At 32.9% G+C, this 14,036-nt stretch overlaps 1 protein-coding gene across 4 annotated transcripts in view; it reads right to left on the bottom strand.

The window, feature by feature from the left end:
* LOC105831572 (membralin) overlaps positions 1 to 14,036 on the bottom strand; it is a 361,211-nt gene that overhangs the window by 136,993 nt on the left and 210,182 nt on the right. For 3 of the 4 annotated variants that reach the window (XM_036288173.1, XM_036288174.1, XM_036288172.1), the window contains one exon: positions 9,471 to 9,611. The exons of the other annotated variant lie outside the window; for it this stretch is intronic. In XM_036288173.1, the coding sequence (XP_036144066.1) occupies positions 9,471 to 9,611 (141 nt within the window). The remainder of the gene's footprint in view (positions 1 to 9,470; positions 9,612 to 14,036) is intronic. 4 annotated transcript variants of the gene reach the window in all.

The raw sequence follows: 14,036 nt of genomic DNA, 5'->3' as shown, positions 1-14,036 counted from the left end.
AAAATCTGTAGTTATCAGATTCTCAATAACGACTAAACCGATGGATTTCTCAATAGGCTTAATGGATAACTTGCATCCAATTTATATAATAAAAGTGTTTTTATTTTTCCGCTACGTGATTTACGAGCGGAGATATCGCGATTAAAGTTTTTCAAGAATAAATTTGATTAAGAAAGTAGTAGTCCTTATCCCATAGAATTTATACTAATGGAAGGGGAAAAGAACCCGTGTGTCCAAGAAGTGAGACAGAAAACTAGTTCTGTTTCATACCTACAAATACGGCCGCTCATGCGCATTATGAGAAAAAGTTATGAAATGAGACAGAAAACTAGTTCTGTCTCATTTCATGTCGTCATGTTCTATCTATCCTTGTCACACAGATGTTGGACACAGTTTCGGCATACGGACGGTATACGCTATTCCCTTTCCATTAGTATAAGTTCTATGCGTTATCCTCGTCGCCCGGCCGCCAGGACAAATGGTAAGGATTTGTACAATTGCTTTTCGCGCCATCAGATGGCTATACGAGTTGACACTTGCATCGCTGATTGGCGGTCCGCGCCGTCCGTATGCTTATGGCGATTTATACTGAGAGTTGATTGGTTCAACGGTCTTATGCTATGCATATGCAGTTTATCATTTCGTGTATGATTAATTCGCGGCGAGTTTCACGGTGATGATATAATGACAGTTCAAAGTGACGTGTGACGTGTGCGAGATTAGCGTCGAGTCAGTTTTTATTTTATTTATGCTTAATGTGTATATTACATCGTGAAGGGAAATATTTTGCATATTACATCGTAGAGGGAAATACGGCTGTCTAATTTAAAGATCAGATAAGTTACACAAAATTTTCATTTTTGGAATAAATATTCTGAGATAAGAGTAATACTTTGTGTTATGTTTTATTTTTAGTTATATTAAAGGAAAAAGAGGAAGAAACACTTTATTTAAACCGGAACTAAAATAGAAAAAGAGTGGATGAGTAAGAAAAGGAAGATTATAATTATCAAAGCTCGGAATTTACAGTGTGCCAATGTATGCTACTGTTGATAAAAAGTTCACCGAGATTTATCCCCTTTTAAATTGAGTAAACTATCCTATAGAGAACTGGCAATTCATAAAATGAAAAAGATATCAAAATAATATCAAAAAGATTATTTGAAGGTGTACTTTCTAGTTTTTCAAGTATGCCATTATCTTATAGCAAGCCAGGTAAGAGAATAGTTACAAGTGTTATACTTTTATTTAAAAAAATATCGTATTGCAACTGTGTGGCTCTTAAAGATATTGTACAACCATCTTTTTTAGATTTTGAAATAGATAAAATATGTGAAATCTTGTCTCAAACTATTATAACAAATTATATAGGTTAGTGTCACCCAGCTGGCTTGCCGATGACACAAGCTGTAATATTGGAGATGGATGCCGAAGGTTACCTCTACGTCTATTTAGTAACTGTCATGCATTCTATGCGAGCTGGATACACAAATAAGGCACAGAAATAGAGATAAAGCTTTCAGTCAAATTGAAAACTAAAAAGTATGTATTTAAATACTTTGTTCCCGAAACAATTTATTCCAATTAATACAATTTTTTCATACATTTACAAAAATCCCATTCAAAACTTTTATTTATATTTTTGATTCTCTAACTTATTTTTTTGTAAATCAAGGTATACATGAGATAAAAGATTACAAAAATTACTACAAGTTGACTTCTCAAATATAGAGCGACACGTTATCCTCCTATATTTTATTTTTCATTCTCTTTGCATCAATTTAATATAGCATTATATTTATTGCTATTTTACAGTTAAGATTGTAGTTAAATTGCAATGGTACATTTATAATTATTGATTGTTCTTTTAAGTTATGGATAATAAACCTATTTTGCCTGTTTTAATTAATACTCTTGGAACATATAATCATGTGCCGGCTTATAATGGGAAATAAACGTGTAGTTCTTACGGAAATTTCTCATGTTTATTAATTTTGCATGTGACAGCCTATGTTACTTAAAGGCCATAGATCATATTCACAATAAGAGCCACGTTTTTGTTTCCTATTACAAGCTGGCACATGAATGTATGTTCCAAGAGCTTTAAGTGAAACAAAATAGATTTATTGTCAATAACTGTAAAAAAACAATAAACATAATTATAAACGTACAATTATAATTTAATTGCAAATAACAAATTTTTTTAATGTGATCTTTATAAATGTATGGAGAAAATTGTATTAATTGGAATAAATTGTGCCTTATCCATATATCCAGCATTGCATAAAATGCATGAGTTACTAAATAGACTAACGATAAGACGTACAGATGATCCTTGGGCATCCATGTAACCATATCACCGACATTGCAGCCTGTGACCATGTCATCGGCAGGCCAGCTGGGTGACATAGTCTGTATCGTTCTAGACAAGATTTCATGCTTTTTACCTATTTCAATACATTGCAAAAGAATAAACCATGCACTTTATTCTATCTTTTTTTAAAACTACGTTATATTTGGTACTTTTAAGTAAACATATTCTGTTGGCTACACTGTTAATTCCGAACTTTGATTTTAATTATATTATATAATATTCAGAGAAGAAATTACTTACACAAAAAGAGAAAGAGAGAGAGAGAGAGAGAGAGAGAGAGAGAGAGAATACAAATACATGCAGATATATGTACATACATGCACATATGTATAATATGTATTCCCCCCCCCCTCTCTCTCTCTCTCTCTTTGGGTAAGTACAGAATTGTGTGTCTCTGATTGCTGCTCTTGCTTTGATGGAGTATTTTTCTGCTGTCTGCCTTTGGGCTGTTTTTGTTACAGGTATAAGTAGCGCTTTTGTTGCTTTTCTCAATTTTCATTTCGGTTCCTGCTTGCTTGTCGCCTATTTGCTGTCTTTCCGACTACAAATCTTTTAAGTAATCTAACCTACTTTTGCGGCTCTTGCGGTCATCGTGGCTTGCCGACTTGTTGGCGGATTTGCACGAGTCGCCTGTCTGCTCCTTGCCTTGCACCTCCTGCGCGTTCAGTTGTGAGTTTGTTCCTGCGTGCTGCCGAGCGAGTGGTCGCGTTGAGGAGTTACCTGCAGCCTTCCATCATAGACTTAGTTTACACCCAGCCTTCCAATCCCGATTCACTCTGGAGAGAAGTGAAATTTCTTGGGTGTAAATGGGTTATCTTACTTCTTACTTTCATTCCGCTCTTACTATGAGTAAGATCAATCCAGTGTAAACGTTCCCTAAATACAGTTCACTTCGGAGTGAATCGGAATTGGACGGCTGAGTGTAAACTAGGCCATTGGCTGATTGCAGTGTCTTTCGTGACTCCTATTGGTGTGGAGCCGTGACACCTGTGTTTTTTGCAATGACATTTATCATCTTTTACTGCATTCTTTGCTGTCTTCTGGTTGTCAGTGATATCGATATTTGACATTATACTGCGGTGCGCCTTGCAATTGATGAACGCTTTTGTATTTAACGTACTAGTGTGTAATTGCCGTAAATATATATGCCACCTGTGCTAAGTGTAAAAAACCGATTGCAACTGCGCTGGTTGAGTACAAGTGTAGAAGAGTGTTGCACCATGGTTGTTTAAAGCCTTATTCCGTCACTAGATACGCGTGCTGTAAATCGTCGTTATTAAATTTGCCTCTTACTCCTGCGGCTGATAATAGTACGTGGCCTTTTGATTTCGCGAGTATGGCCGTTCCCGCGGGTTCTAACGTTCAGTCACAATCACACACCGACACTGATGCTACGGCCTCAACCAATGTACTTTTACATCGATTGATTGAACAATTCAAAACTTCGGATGCAAGATTCTCTACTTTCATGGAGATCAGCGGTATACTAATAGCGAACTAAACGATAAGCTTAATCAATTAAATTGTATTGCGAGTAACGTTGATCGGAATAGTCAACGGATTACTAAGTTAGAACAACAATGTGTTTCCCTCACGAATGAAGTTCGCGTGTTGTTATCTAGTAGTGTGCGGTTATCTGCTCCTACTTCGCTTCCTCCGACTGACAGTATGCTTATAATCTTAGATTTGCCAGCTACTATGTCTATTGCCCTCTTGGCGTGCGTTCGCAACGTGTTCGCTGCTCTTAATATCCCTGATCTTTCCTGTCATATCTTAGATGTCAGGGCTATTGTTCGTAAGCCTCGGCTTTCCGTGGTTCGGCTTTCACTGGCCTCCGACTCAAAGTCGTACATTGTCACCGTAACTTCCGTTGCTGTTCATGACATTGTTATTTCTAAAAAGCGAGCACGTTGTGCCCTCACGCAAGGGGAGGTCTGTGGCAATGATTCTGCACGTAATGTCTATGTAAATGAGCTACTGCCCAAGGAGACTTATAAACTATTACAATAAACCAAGAATATTGCTAGAAAGAGCTTTTATGCTTATGTCTAGGCTAGAAGCGGTTGTATTCGCGTTAAACAATCAGATGATAAACCTGTTATACTAATCAACTCCAACACTGACCTTGACAAGCTCGTCTGACACACTCTTCCTGTTCAGTCTTCATCTCCCGTCCCACCTTGTAATTCAGTTTCAAGATCTTCTCAATTTCGTATTGCTCAATTCAATGCCAACTCACGTGGCCATATTCAATTTATTAGATTACATTTTAATACTTCCTCTTACCATGTAATTTCTGTATCTAAGACTTGGCTTCATGAGGACGTCTCTGACGATCTTGTTGTTTTAGATGACTACTTTTTGATTCGCAATGATCGAGCAGATCGGGTCGACGGGATGGTTGCTTATGTTCATAATTCGCTCAAAGCTGCGATTATTTAAGTGGCACTCGTTTGCCCACGTTAATATTGGTCACGGTCCCAATTGGCGACGTCAATATTGGCCACGTCAATATTGGCCACGGTCCCAATTGACCACAGGGTGGATTGCCCACGTCAATAATAGTCACGCGTCGTTGGCCACGTCATTATTGCCCACGCATCAATATTGGCCACGCGTCAATATTGCCCACGTCAATATTAATCAATTTTTTTTGTTTAGCATAGAAAGTCGCAAACCCATGTGGTGCAGAGAAATGCTTCGCACGCACGCACGCACGCACGCACGCACGCACGCACGCACACACACACACGGAGGGGATGCAAAGGGGCCTTCGGCTCCCCCTCCCGCACTCACCCCATCCAAGTCGCAAACCGATGTACAGTAGTGACGTGGCCAATAGTGACGTGGGCAAACGGGACGCTCCCGATTATTTCTGCATCTGCGGGGGCAACGTAAACGACCGCGAATATTTAATTATTGATATTCGTTCGTACAATGAGTCGCTACTGTTTGCGTCAGTTTACAGGAGACCTAAGGGACATCTCCACGAATTTGCTAAGTCGTTAACCAGTTTCTCTCACCTGTATAAAAATATTATCATTGGAGGTGACCTTAAATGCAACTTGTTAACAAATAGCTTTAAAGTGACTTATTTACGCCAACTCATAGCCAGTCTGTCACTGCATATTGTACGCTTGGATGCAACTTACCACACTACTACCTCTGACTCTTGGCTTGACGTTCTGATTGTCGATGATTGCGATAAGATTTCATCATTCACCGCTTCCTCATGCCCATTTATTGCTGGTCATGATCTTCTTGATCTTACGCTTTCACTTAATTTTGAGGTTGATCGGTCGCTCCTTCTTGCGGCGCAGTTACCGAGGTATTGTATGCTCTAAGTTTCTTGAGTTTCTCCGCACTAATGTAGACTGTATTCTAACTAAAGTTAATAATTTGTCTCACGAGATATAGACAATTCGTGTGCATTACTATCTCATACCTTTGGTAGAGTGCTTGATACTTTTGCGCCCGATCGAGCGTTTGTTGTCAGAGAGCCCCCTGTGCGGTGGCTTTCTGATGAACTCAAGACTCGTCTTCGTGCTCGCAATTTGCTATATAAGCAAGCCAAACGTTCTAACAGTCTGCTTGGTTATGCCAGATATAGATTTTTTCGCAATAGGCTTAATGCGGACATCAGGTGTGCCAGAAGTTCTTTTTAGTTCACTCAACAAAATCACTCAGCTAAACTTTGGAGAGAGTTTGCTCATCTGGGGCTTGTTAAATCTATTTTGGTCTCTCCTCTCCACTTTTTCTCTCTTGACCATTTAAACTCTTACTATGCTTCGATGTCGTGTGCTCCGCCTTTATGTTTTACTAATTTTATTTCTGCCATTAGACTTACTTGCCCATCTAGTCATCCCGTGTTTGCTTTTTCGCTAGTACTGTCTAGTGCAATTTTTAAGCTTATTGCTGCGGGTCCCCCTCATTCTTATGTATCTGGTTTAGACGGCATTCCCCTTTATGTTTTTCGCATTGCTTGGCCTCTTATTTCTTCATGGCTCACTTCACTTTTCAACCATTCATTGGTCTTCTCCGTTGTCCTCTGAATGGAAACGTGCTTTTATCCGTCCTCTTTCAAAGATTCACACTTCTTCTTCCTCATCTGAGACGCAACTGATCGCAAACCCGCCGGAATTGTCAAAAATCCTTGAAAAGATTGTTGCTAATCAGATTGTGGACTACTTAAATAATTTTAATATTTTAGATTCTAGACAATCTGCTTAATGTTCAGATCACAGTACTCAGTCGGCTCTTTTGCGTATCTGTGATGATATCAGGAAGGGCATTGATGGTGGACTTATTACTATCATAATTCTATTCGATTTCAGCAAAGCTTTTGACACTGTTCCGCATCTTCGACTGCTCATCAAGCTCAAAGAGATTGGATTTTCTGATTCAGTGTTCATCTGGTTTTTCTGGTATCTGACTGGCCGTTATCAGACTGTAATTGATGACGCAGGTAATCATTCTAATTGGTTACCGATCCCTGGGTGTACCTCAAGACTCCGTGTTAGGTCCGCTATTATTTTCTCTTTTCATAAACGATATCAGCAACGCCTTGTCTTTTTCTAGTCACATGCTTTTTGCCGATGACCTACAAATATATCTTTCTTGTTCACCTGCTGATATTTTTCATGGAACTGATCTCTAAAGATGCGTGTGCTATCTTTAATTATGCGAATACAAATGGGCTTAAACTTAATTTGCCAAATTTAAGGTCATAATATTTGCTAGTCATACTAATGTTATTAATAATGTCGACACTATCTCTCTATCACAGATTATTGTCGACCATACAGCCCTACCTTTTGTGAGCAAAGTGAAAAATTTGGGTGTTATTTTTACGTCAAGCTTCTCATGGAAAAAGCATGTCCTGCACATTTTGCAAAGTGTTCATCACGCGTTGTACAAATTAAAGTTTAATAAGAATTCTCTTTTCACTTACCTTAGAATCAAACTTGTCAATACTTTAATTCTACCTCACATTGATTATTGCTGTCTTGTTTATCATGGTCTAAGCAATGAATGAATACTAAATTGCAACGGCTCGTCAATTGCTGTATTAGATTTAACTTCAATCTTAAGCAAGATGAGCACGTCACTCCTTTCAGGCGTCGTCTCGGTTGGCTTTTGGTGGAGAATAGAAGGCTTTATTTCCTTGGCTAACTTACCGCATTCTCTACATGCACTCTCCTTATATTTAAGTGAACTTTTTACTCCCTTTGACCCATTAATAAGATCAGATTGTTTTGCTTCATCTTCATAAGTTTTTCATATACCGTACCATAAAACTACCACGTATAGAAACTCCTTTTGCCTTTCCGCAATTTACTTCTGGCCCTCTCTTCCCGAAGACATCACTTCTGCTCCTTCGCTAAACACCTTTAAAGATCTTCTACGCTCCTTCTTGATTGCATCTAAGCTTGTTTAATGTTGTCATTTTCATGGTTCATTTTTTATAGTTGCTAGTTTTATATTCAGCATTACTTTCAGTCTTAATTCTAGTTTCTCAAGTGTTGTATTCGATTCTATTTTAGCCTACTAGTCATATTTACCTTTATGTTACTTCTATTCCAAATCTTCTATTTAGCTTAGGTAATTGGATTGGATTTTCAGATGCTATCTCATATACACTACTTGTGTTATCACTTGTGTTATTACCATGAAAAGTGTATTTACGTCTTAATTTGGTTTTCTAAGTTTATATCTAGTTCTGAATCTTATTGCGTTAGTTTAATTTGCATTCACAGCTACTCTGTACAATTTCTACTTTTGTTTCCCTAATTTTCTTTATTGTACTTTCTATTTCATTACTTATGTTGTATTTTTGTATCATGTTTCTTTGCCCTTTAGCCTTTGCTTGGGCATAATAAATAAATCAATCACTCTCCCCCTCTCTCTCTCTCTCTCTCTCTCTCCCCCCCCCCCCCTCATGCATACGTGTATGTATAATGTTACACGTATATAATGCCATTACAATTTCAATTGTAAAACATGGTAATGTTAAGTAATTATTATTTTATTATGTAAGTTAAACTGTAACAAAACGATTGTATTAAAGTAAATTATTTGGTTTAACGGCACCAAGTTTTTGTAGTAAAATTTGTATTAAAATATTTATTTGTAATATTTGTACATATAATAGTTTGTAAAAGTAGCTGTTTTAGTTCGTATGAACATCAATTTTCATAGCTGGCGCATTTTCTTCATATCATTACTTTTGTAGAGAAAATTAACTTTTTGTTCTTTTTGGGGAAAGACAATTTTATTAAAATTTCAACAATTTTACATTTGTAGTGCCAAATTAAAATTATTTTGTATAAAAATAGATTTTTGAGGGCGTTTCATACGCGCGTATACTTAACGCTTTTTTATATTAAATTGACACCTGTGATACTTTCCTTGTCAGTGTGGAAATTGGTTGAATTTATAATACTTGCTTGTTTATAGTAAGTAAATAAATAAAAAATTTATGGTCATATAGATTTTTTAAACATATCTTAAGGTATCCCAAACTATTAAAAAGCAAAAAAACCAACTTTAAAAGATTAAAAAATCGTTAAAATAATTAAGAACTAAAAAACTTTGGTGAGTCACTCAATTACCCACTATGACGTAAAAAGTAATATTTAATGTTATATATAATTAATATTTAACTTAAAAACAAATTGACTTCAAGTGACTAAAAAATAAATGCGACCGCGCAGGGTACTCATTAGTTTGAAAATTCGTAGCCGTAAATAGAAGGATATCTCTTTTTTCTTTAAAATTGTCACATTTAAAAGATCGATGATTTAAATATTATAAGCGACTATACTAAATTTCGAAAATAATTTTGTAATTTTACAAGTAAAATACTTAAATATTACGTTACAAGGTTTCAAAAAACAAAATAATTATTGAAATATTATTATTTAATAGCACGTTGCTCCGAATTATACGAAGAATCATACGTATTCATGTATGTGTCACGTAAATTCATATCTGCAATGCGAAATAATATTGGAATGCGCGTCGCGCATATTTTCTGAAGAGGCGACAGCTAATAATGTGGTTAATCAATGGTCAACTGTGTACGACCATCGCTCACGTGTCATCGGCATCGAGTCGAGCTTGGCCAGTGTCAATATTGCACGCAACTCAGCAGAATCATCCTCCTCCTTCTCTTCTCTCTTCCTATCTAACGGACATAGTATTTCCCCGTGATCGACCACCATAAGCACGTTTGAGCCTGATCAAACACAAGATTCGACATATTTGATCAAATGTGAATAAGTAACACGCGCTTGGAACCTCACAGGATACTTTTGCCAAAGATCAATATCAAAATCGACTTGCTTGTCAATATCATTCATCGATCTCTTATTTCCACGTTAATTATCATATGTAAAATACAAAAACAAATTTTTAATAAATTTGCGAAAGTACAAAAAAAGAATTTTTTTATTTATATTTTATCACAAAATTCACCGATTTTGCTACATGCAATAAGCTAAAAACAACTTGGCTAAGAACAATCTGTCAAATATTGTAAATAACAATAAAAATTTTTAAATAACATTTTATAAATTGATTAATCTAAATCACCAAGCAGCATTATAAAATATTTTAAGGTAAAATTTTTTTAATTCCAGAATTTTTAAGCAATTTTTATACAAATGATATAAATCATTTGTTTCTGTGTGATTATGTATTCAAAATGTTATGTATACCACGTTAAAAAAATTACTTTAATAAAATTGAAACTCAAAACATTTACATCATAAGTCTTCTGTAGAGATAAAATAACAAAAAAAAAAACTAAAAATCGTTGAGTAAAAAGCATCGTTGATAAAAAACAATTTTTTCCGACCCTAAAAGTTCTTTATTTAGATACACATATTTTTTGGTTCTCTATGACTTAATATTGTTCTAGAATTTTTCAACCATCTAAAAAATTTCTGTGTAAAGATAGCTGTAAACAAAATGTAATACAATAACCAACTAACAATTCTATGGATACACTAAAATCATTGTTAGTAAAAAACGGAAGTTACAAAACTCATTTTAAATAAGCACATGTCTTTTGTGTTAAAGCACTAAGAATTTATAAATATAAAAAAATAATATTATAAAAGACCCATAAAATTCCTTTTATTTAATAATAAAAAAATTTATTAACTCATTAGTTAGACATTTGGACCTAAATTTCTAATTATAAATATAAAAAATAAATTAATACCAAAGTAACATTTATAAATGTTCTAACAACAAATATATTCAAATAAATTCCCTTTCTTTTTCAATGTTTTGATAAAAAATTTTCCGTTAAAAAGTAGTTTTTTTAACCTGTTTTTATTCCAAAATAAAAAATACCTGTTTTTTTATCCCAATTCTCCTATCTTATACCACGCTATTCCTTCTATTGGTAAATATGTTATATATTATCTATTTGTAATACAAACAAAGCGATAATCAATTATCATGCTGTATAAAATTATTATTAATGACTAACAAGAGAACCTCGCGAACCCGAAAATTCTGATTTTAATGAAACTTGGCATAAATGTAGAAGGGGTAAATACATGAATTTAAAAATTATAAGTTGGTGCTTATAAACGGTTTAAAGGGTTAAAACCACCCTTCAAAAATTTAAAGTTTTTGCCTTTTCTCAATATATCTCGTAAACTAAACAAAGTATTAAAAAATGTTTCATACAAAAGTTTTACAGTATAAATACCTTTATTTAACTATGCTATTTATTAAAAAAAAAAAAATTTTTTTAAACAAATTTTTTTTTGTTAAAAAAAATATTTTTTTAGAAAAAATAAATAGCATAGTTAAATAGAGGTATTTATGCCGTAAAACTTATGTATAAAACATTTTTTAATATTTTGTTTAGTTTACGAGATATATCGAGAAAATGCAAAAATGTCTCAACTTTGAAGTGTGGTTTCACCCTTTCAAACCGTTTTTAAACCAAAACATTTCTAAATTAATGTATTTACCCCCTCTACATTTGTGCCAAGTTTCATTAAAATCAGAAAATTTTCCGTTTGGGTTTATAAAAGATTTGAAGGAGTGAAATTACCCTTCAAAGATTGAGATATTTTTACCTTTTCTCGCTATATCTTGTAAACTAAACAAAATATAAAAAAATGTTTTATACCAAAGTTTTACAGCATAAATATTTTCATTTAACTACGCTGTTCATTTTTCAAAAAAAATTTTTTTTTTGTTAAAATAAATTTTTAATAAAATTGACTTTTATGTATACAGCATTTATAAAGTAATTATACTATCTTATACTGCGTTCTATTTATATCATCTATGTGTATATTATGTATGTCATATATTATCTATGTTGTAATACTATACGTTTATATTATCTGCATCCCTGTATGTATTAGTTTTCATCTAACAGTTGCGCAATATTAAAGTAATCACGTTGATTTCACACAGTGTTCATTCTGTCTACGTCACATATTTCACATTTAAGTTTTATATTTGTCATGTCACGGTATACATTATATATGAAATGGAAATCACGTATCAAAGTTTGATATCTTTATTAATGATGGTACGCGTCATTTTCACATCAGTATCACATCTAACGTGTGCTTGATTTTTCTGTTAGATTGTTTTTAATTAAGCGAAGCCTAATGTTACACATAAATGTTGCGAATGTTCTTAATATGTAAATTATTTTATTTCAAATTATACAGATTCCACCAATAAATGAAAGCCTATAAATGAAAGATGGGGATGCAGATAATATAAATGTATAGTATTACAACATAGATAATATATATCATACATAATACACACATAGATACATAGATAATATAAATAAAACGTAGTATATAAGATAGTATTATTACTTTATAAATGCTATATACAATACATAAAAGTCAATTTTATTAAAAATTTATTTTAATTAAAAAATTTTTTTTTCGAAAAATAAACAGCGTAGTTAAATGGAGGTATTTATGCTATAAAACTTTCGTATGAAACATTTTTTTATATTTTGTTTAGTTTACGAGATATATCGAGAAAAGGTAAAAATGTCTCAACCTTGGAAGGGTGGTTTTACTCCTTCAAACTGTTTATAAGACCAAACGGAAAATTTTCTTTTAATGAAACTTAGCATAAATGTAGAGGGGGTAAATACATTAATTTAGAAATGTTTTATTTTGGTTCAAAAACGGCTTGAAGGGGTGAAAGCACGCTTCAAAGTTGAAGCATTTTTGCGTTTTCTCGATATATCTCGTAAACTAAACAAAAAAAAAAAAAATGTTTTATACAAAAGTGTTACGGCATAAATACCTCTATTCAACTATGTTATTTATTTTTTCCCCAAAAAATTTTTTTTTAAGAAAAAAAATTTGTTTTTGAAAAAAATTTTTTTGAAAAAATAAATAACATAGTTAAGTATAGGTATTTATACCGTAAAACTATTGTATGAAACATTTTTTAATACTTTGTTTAATTTACGAGATATATTAAGAAAAGGCAAAAACTCTAAATTTTTTAAGGGTGGTTTCAACCCTTTAAATCGTTTATAAGCACCAACTTATAATTTCTAAATTCATGTATTTACCCCCTCTACATTTATGCCAAGTTTCATTAAAATCAGAATTTTCGAGTTCGCGAGGTTCCCTTGTAAGTCAGATTAAAAATATCACTATTGTAAAATTTATACATGTTTATGTATAAAACATTGTATGTTTATCGCTATGTAACATTTATTTCATTTAAAACAATAAGGAATTATAAACTGTTTAACATATTTAAAAATTGACATTTAACTATATATATTTGAGTAAAAATATCAACCAAATGCATTTAAAATTTTTTAAATATACGTGTGATAGTTATTAATCAATTAATAAATCAGAGAAAATCGCATATAACAATTCTTCGAAATACAAAGTTGTACCAAGATTTTACTATAATTTTTATGGTAAGCTTTACAAGAAAAACCTCTTTGGGTATGTGTAAAAAAATTATTATAATTTGTAAATAAATATAAGTAATTTAAAAAATTGCACCACAATTGCAATCTTTTTTGAGAATTGCAATGTGATATAATATATCATACTGCAATTTTTATATTTGGAATTGTGCGCTCTTATAATATAACTAATATATATTTTAACATTTAAAATAATATATACAACATATAATATATAAAAGTAGTTTAATTAAACTTTTACAAAATATTACTAATTTTTATTAAAATTATTAATAGTAAAATCTTCGAAATCCATATTGTTTCATAGTTATCATAAGTTTGAGGGTAAATTCTAAAATAAGAAAAAATGCTCTCCATATCTAAAAGAGTATAGACGTCGTCATTACTATTTATAATATTACATGGCTATTACATGGCTTCATTTCAGCGCTTATAGCGCTTTAAGCATCATCGTTTCACCCTTAGCGTGTTTGTCAAATATTAATTTACAAAAATTTAAATCGCATGCAATTCTGTAATTAAAAATCCGATTGCATATGACATTACGATTCAAGAAGAAAAGAAATTTGCGATTCTAGTGATACATCGCAAAATCATAGATATTTTGTAGAAAAATAGACGATGTCTTATCCGATCTTGAAGAGTAAATTTCTTTGAAATTAGTTCCCAGAGCACACTGCGGATCTGTTAGCAATAAAGATC

Source organism: Monomorium pharaonis, chromosome 6 (genome assembly GCF_013373865.1).
Source record: "Monomorium pharaonis isolate MP-MQ-018 chromosome 6, ASM1337386v2, whole genome shotgun sequence".
Lineage (NCBI taxonomy): Eukaryota > Metazoa > Arthropoda > Insecta > Hymenoptera > Formicidae > Monomorium > Monomorium pharaonis.
This window is presented reverse-complemented; position numbering and strand designations above follow the sequence as displayed.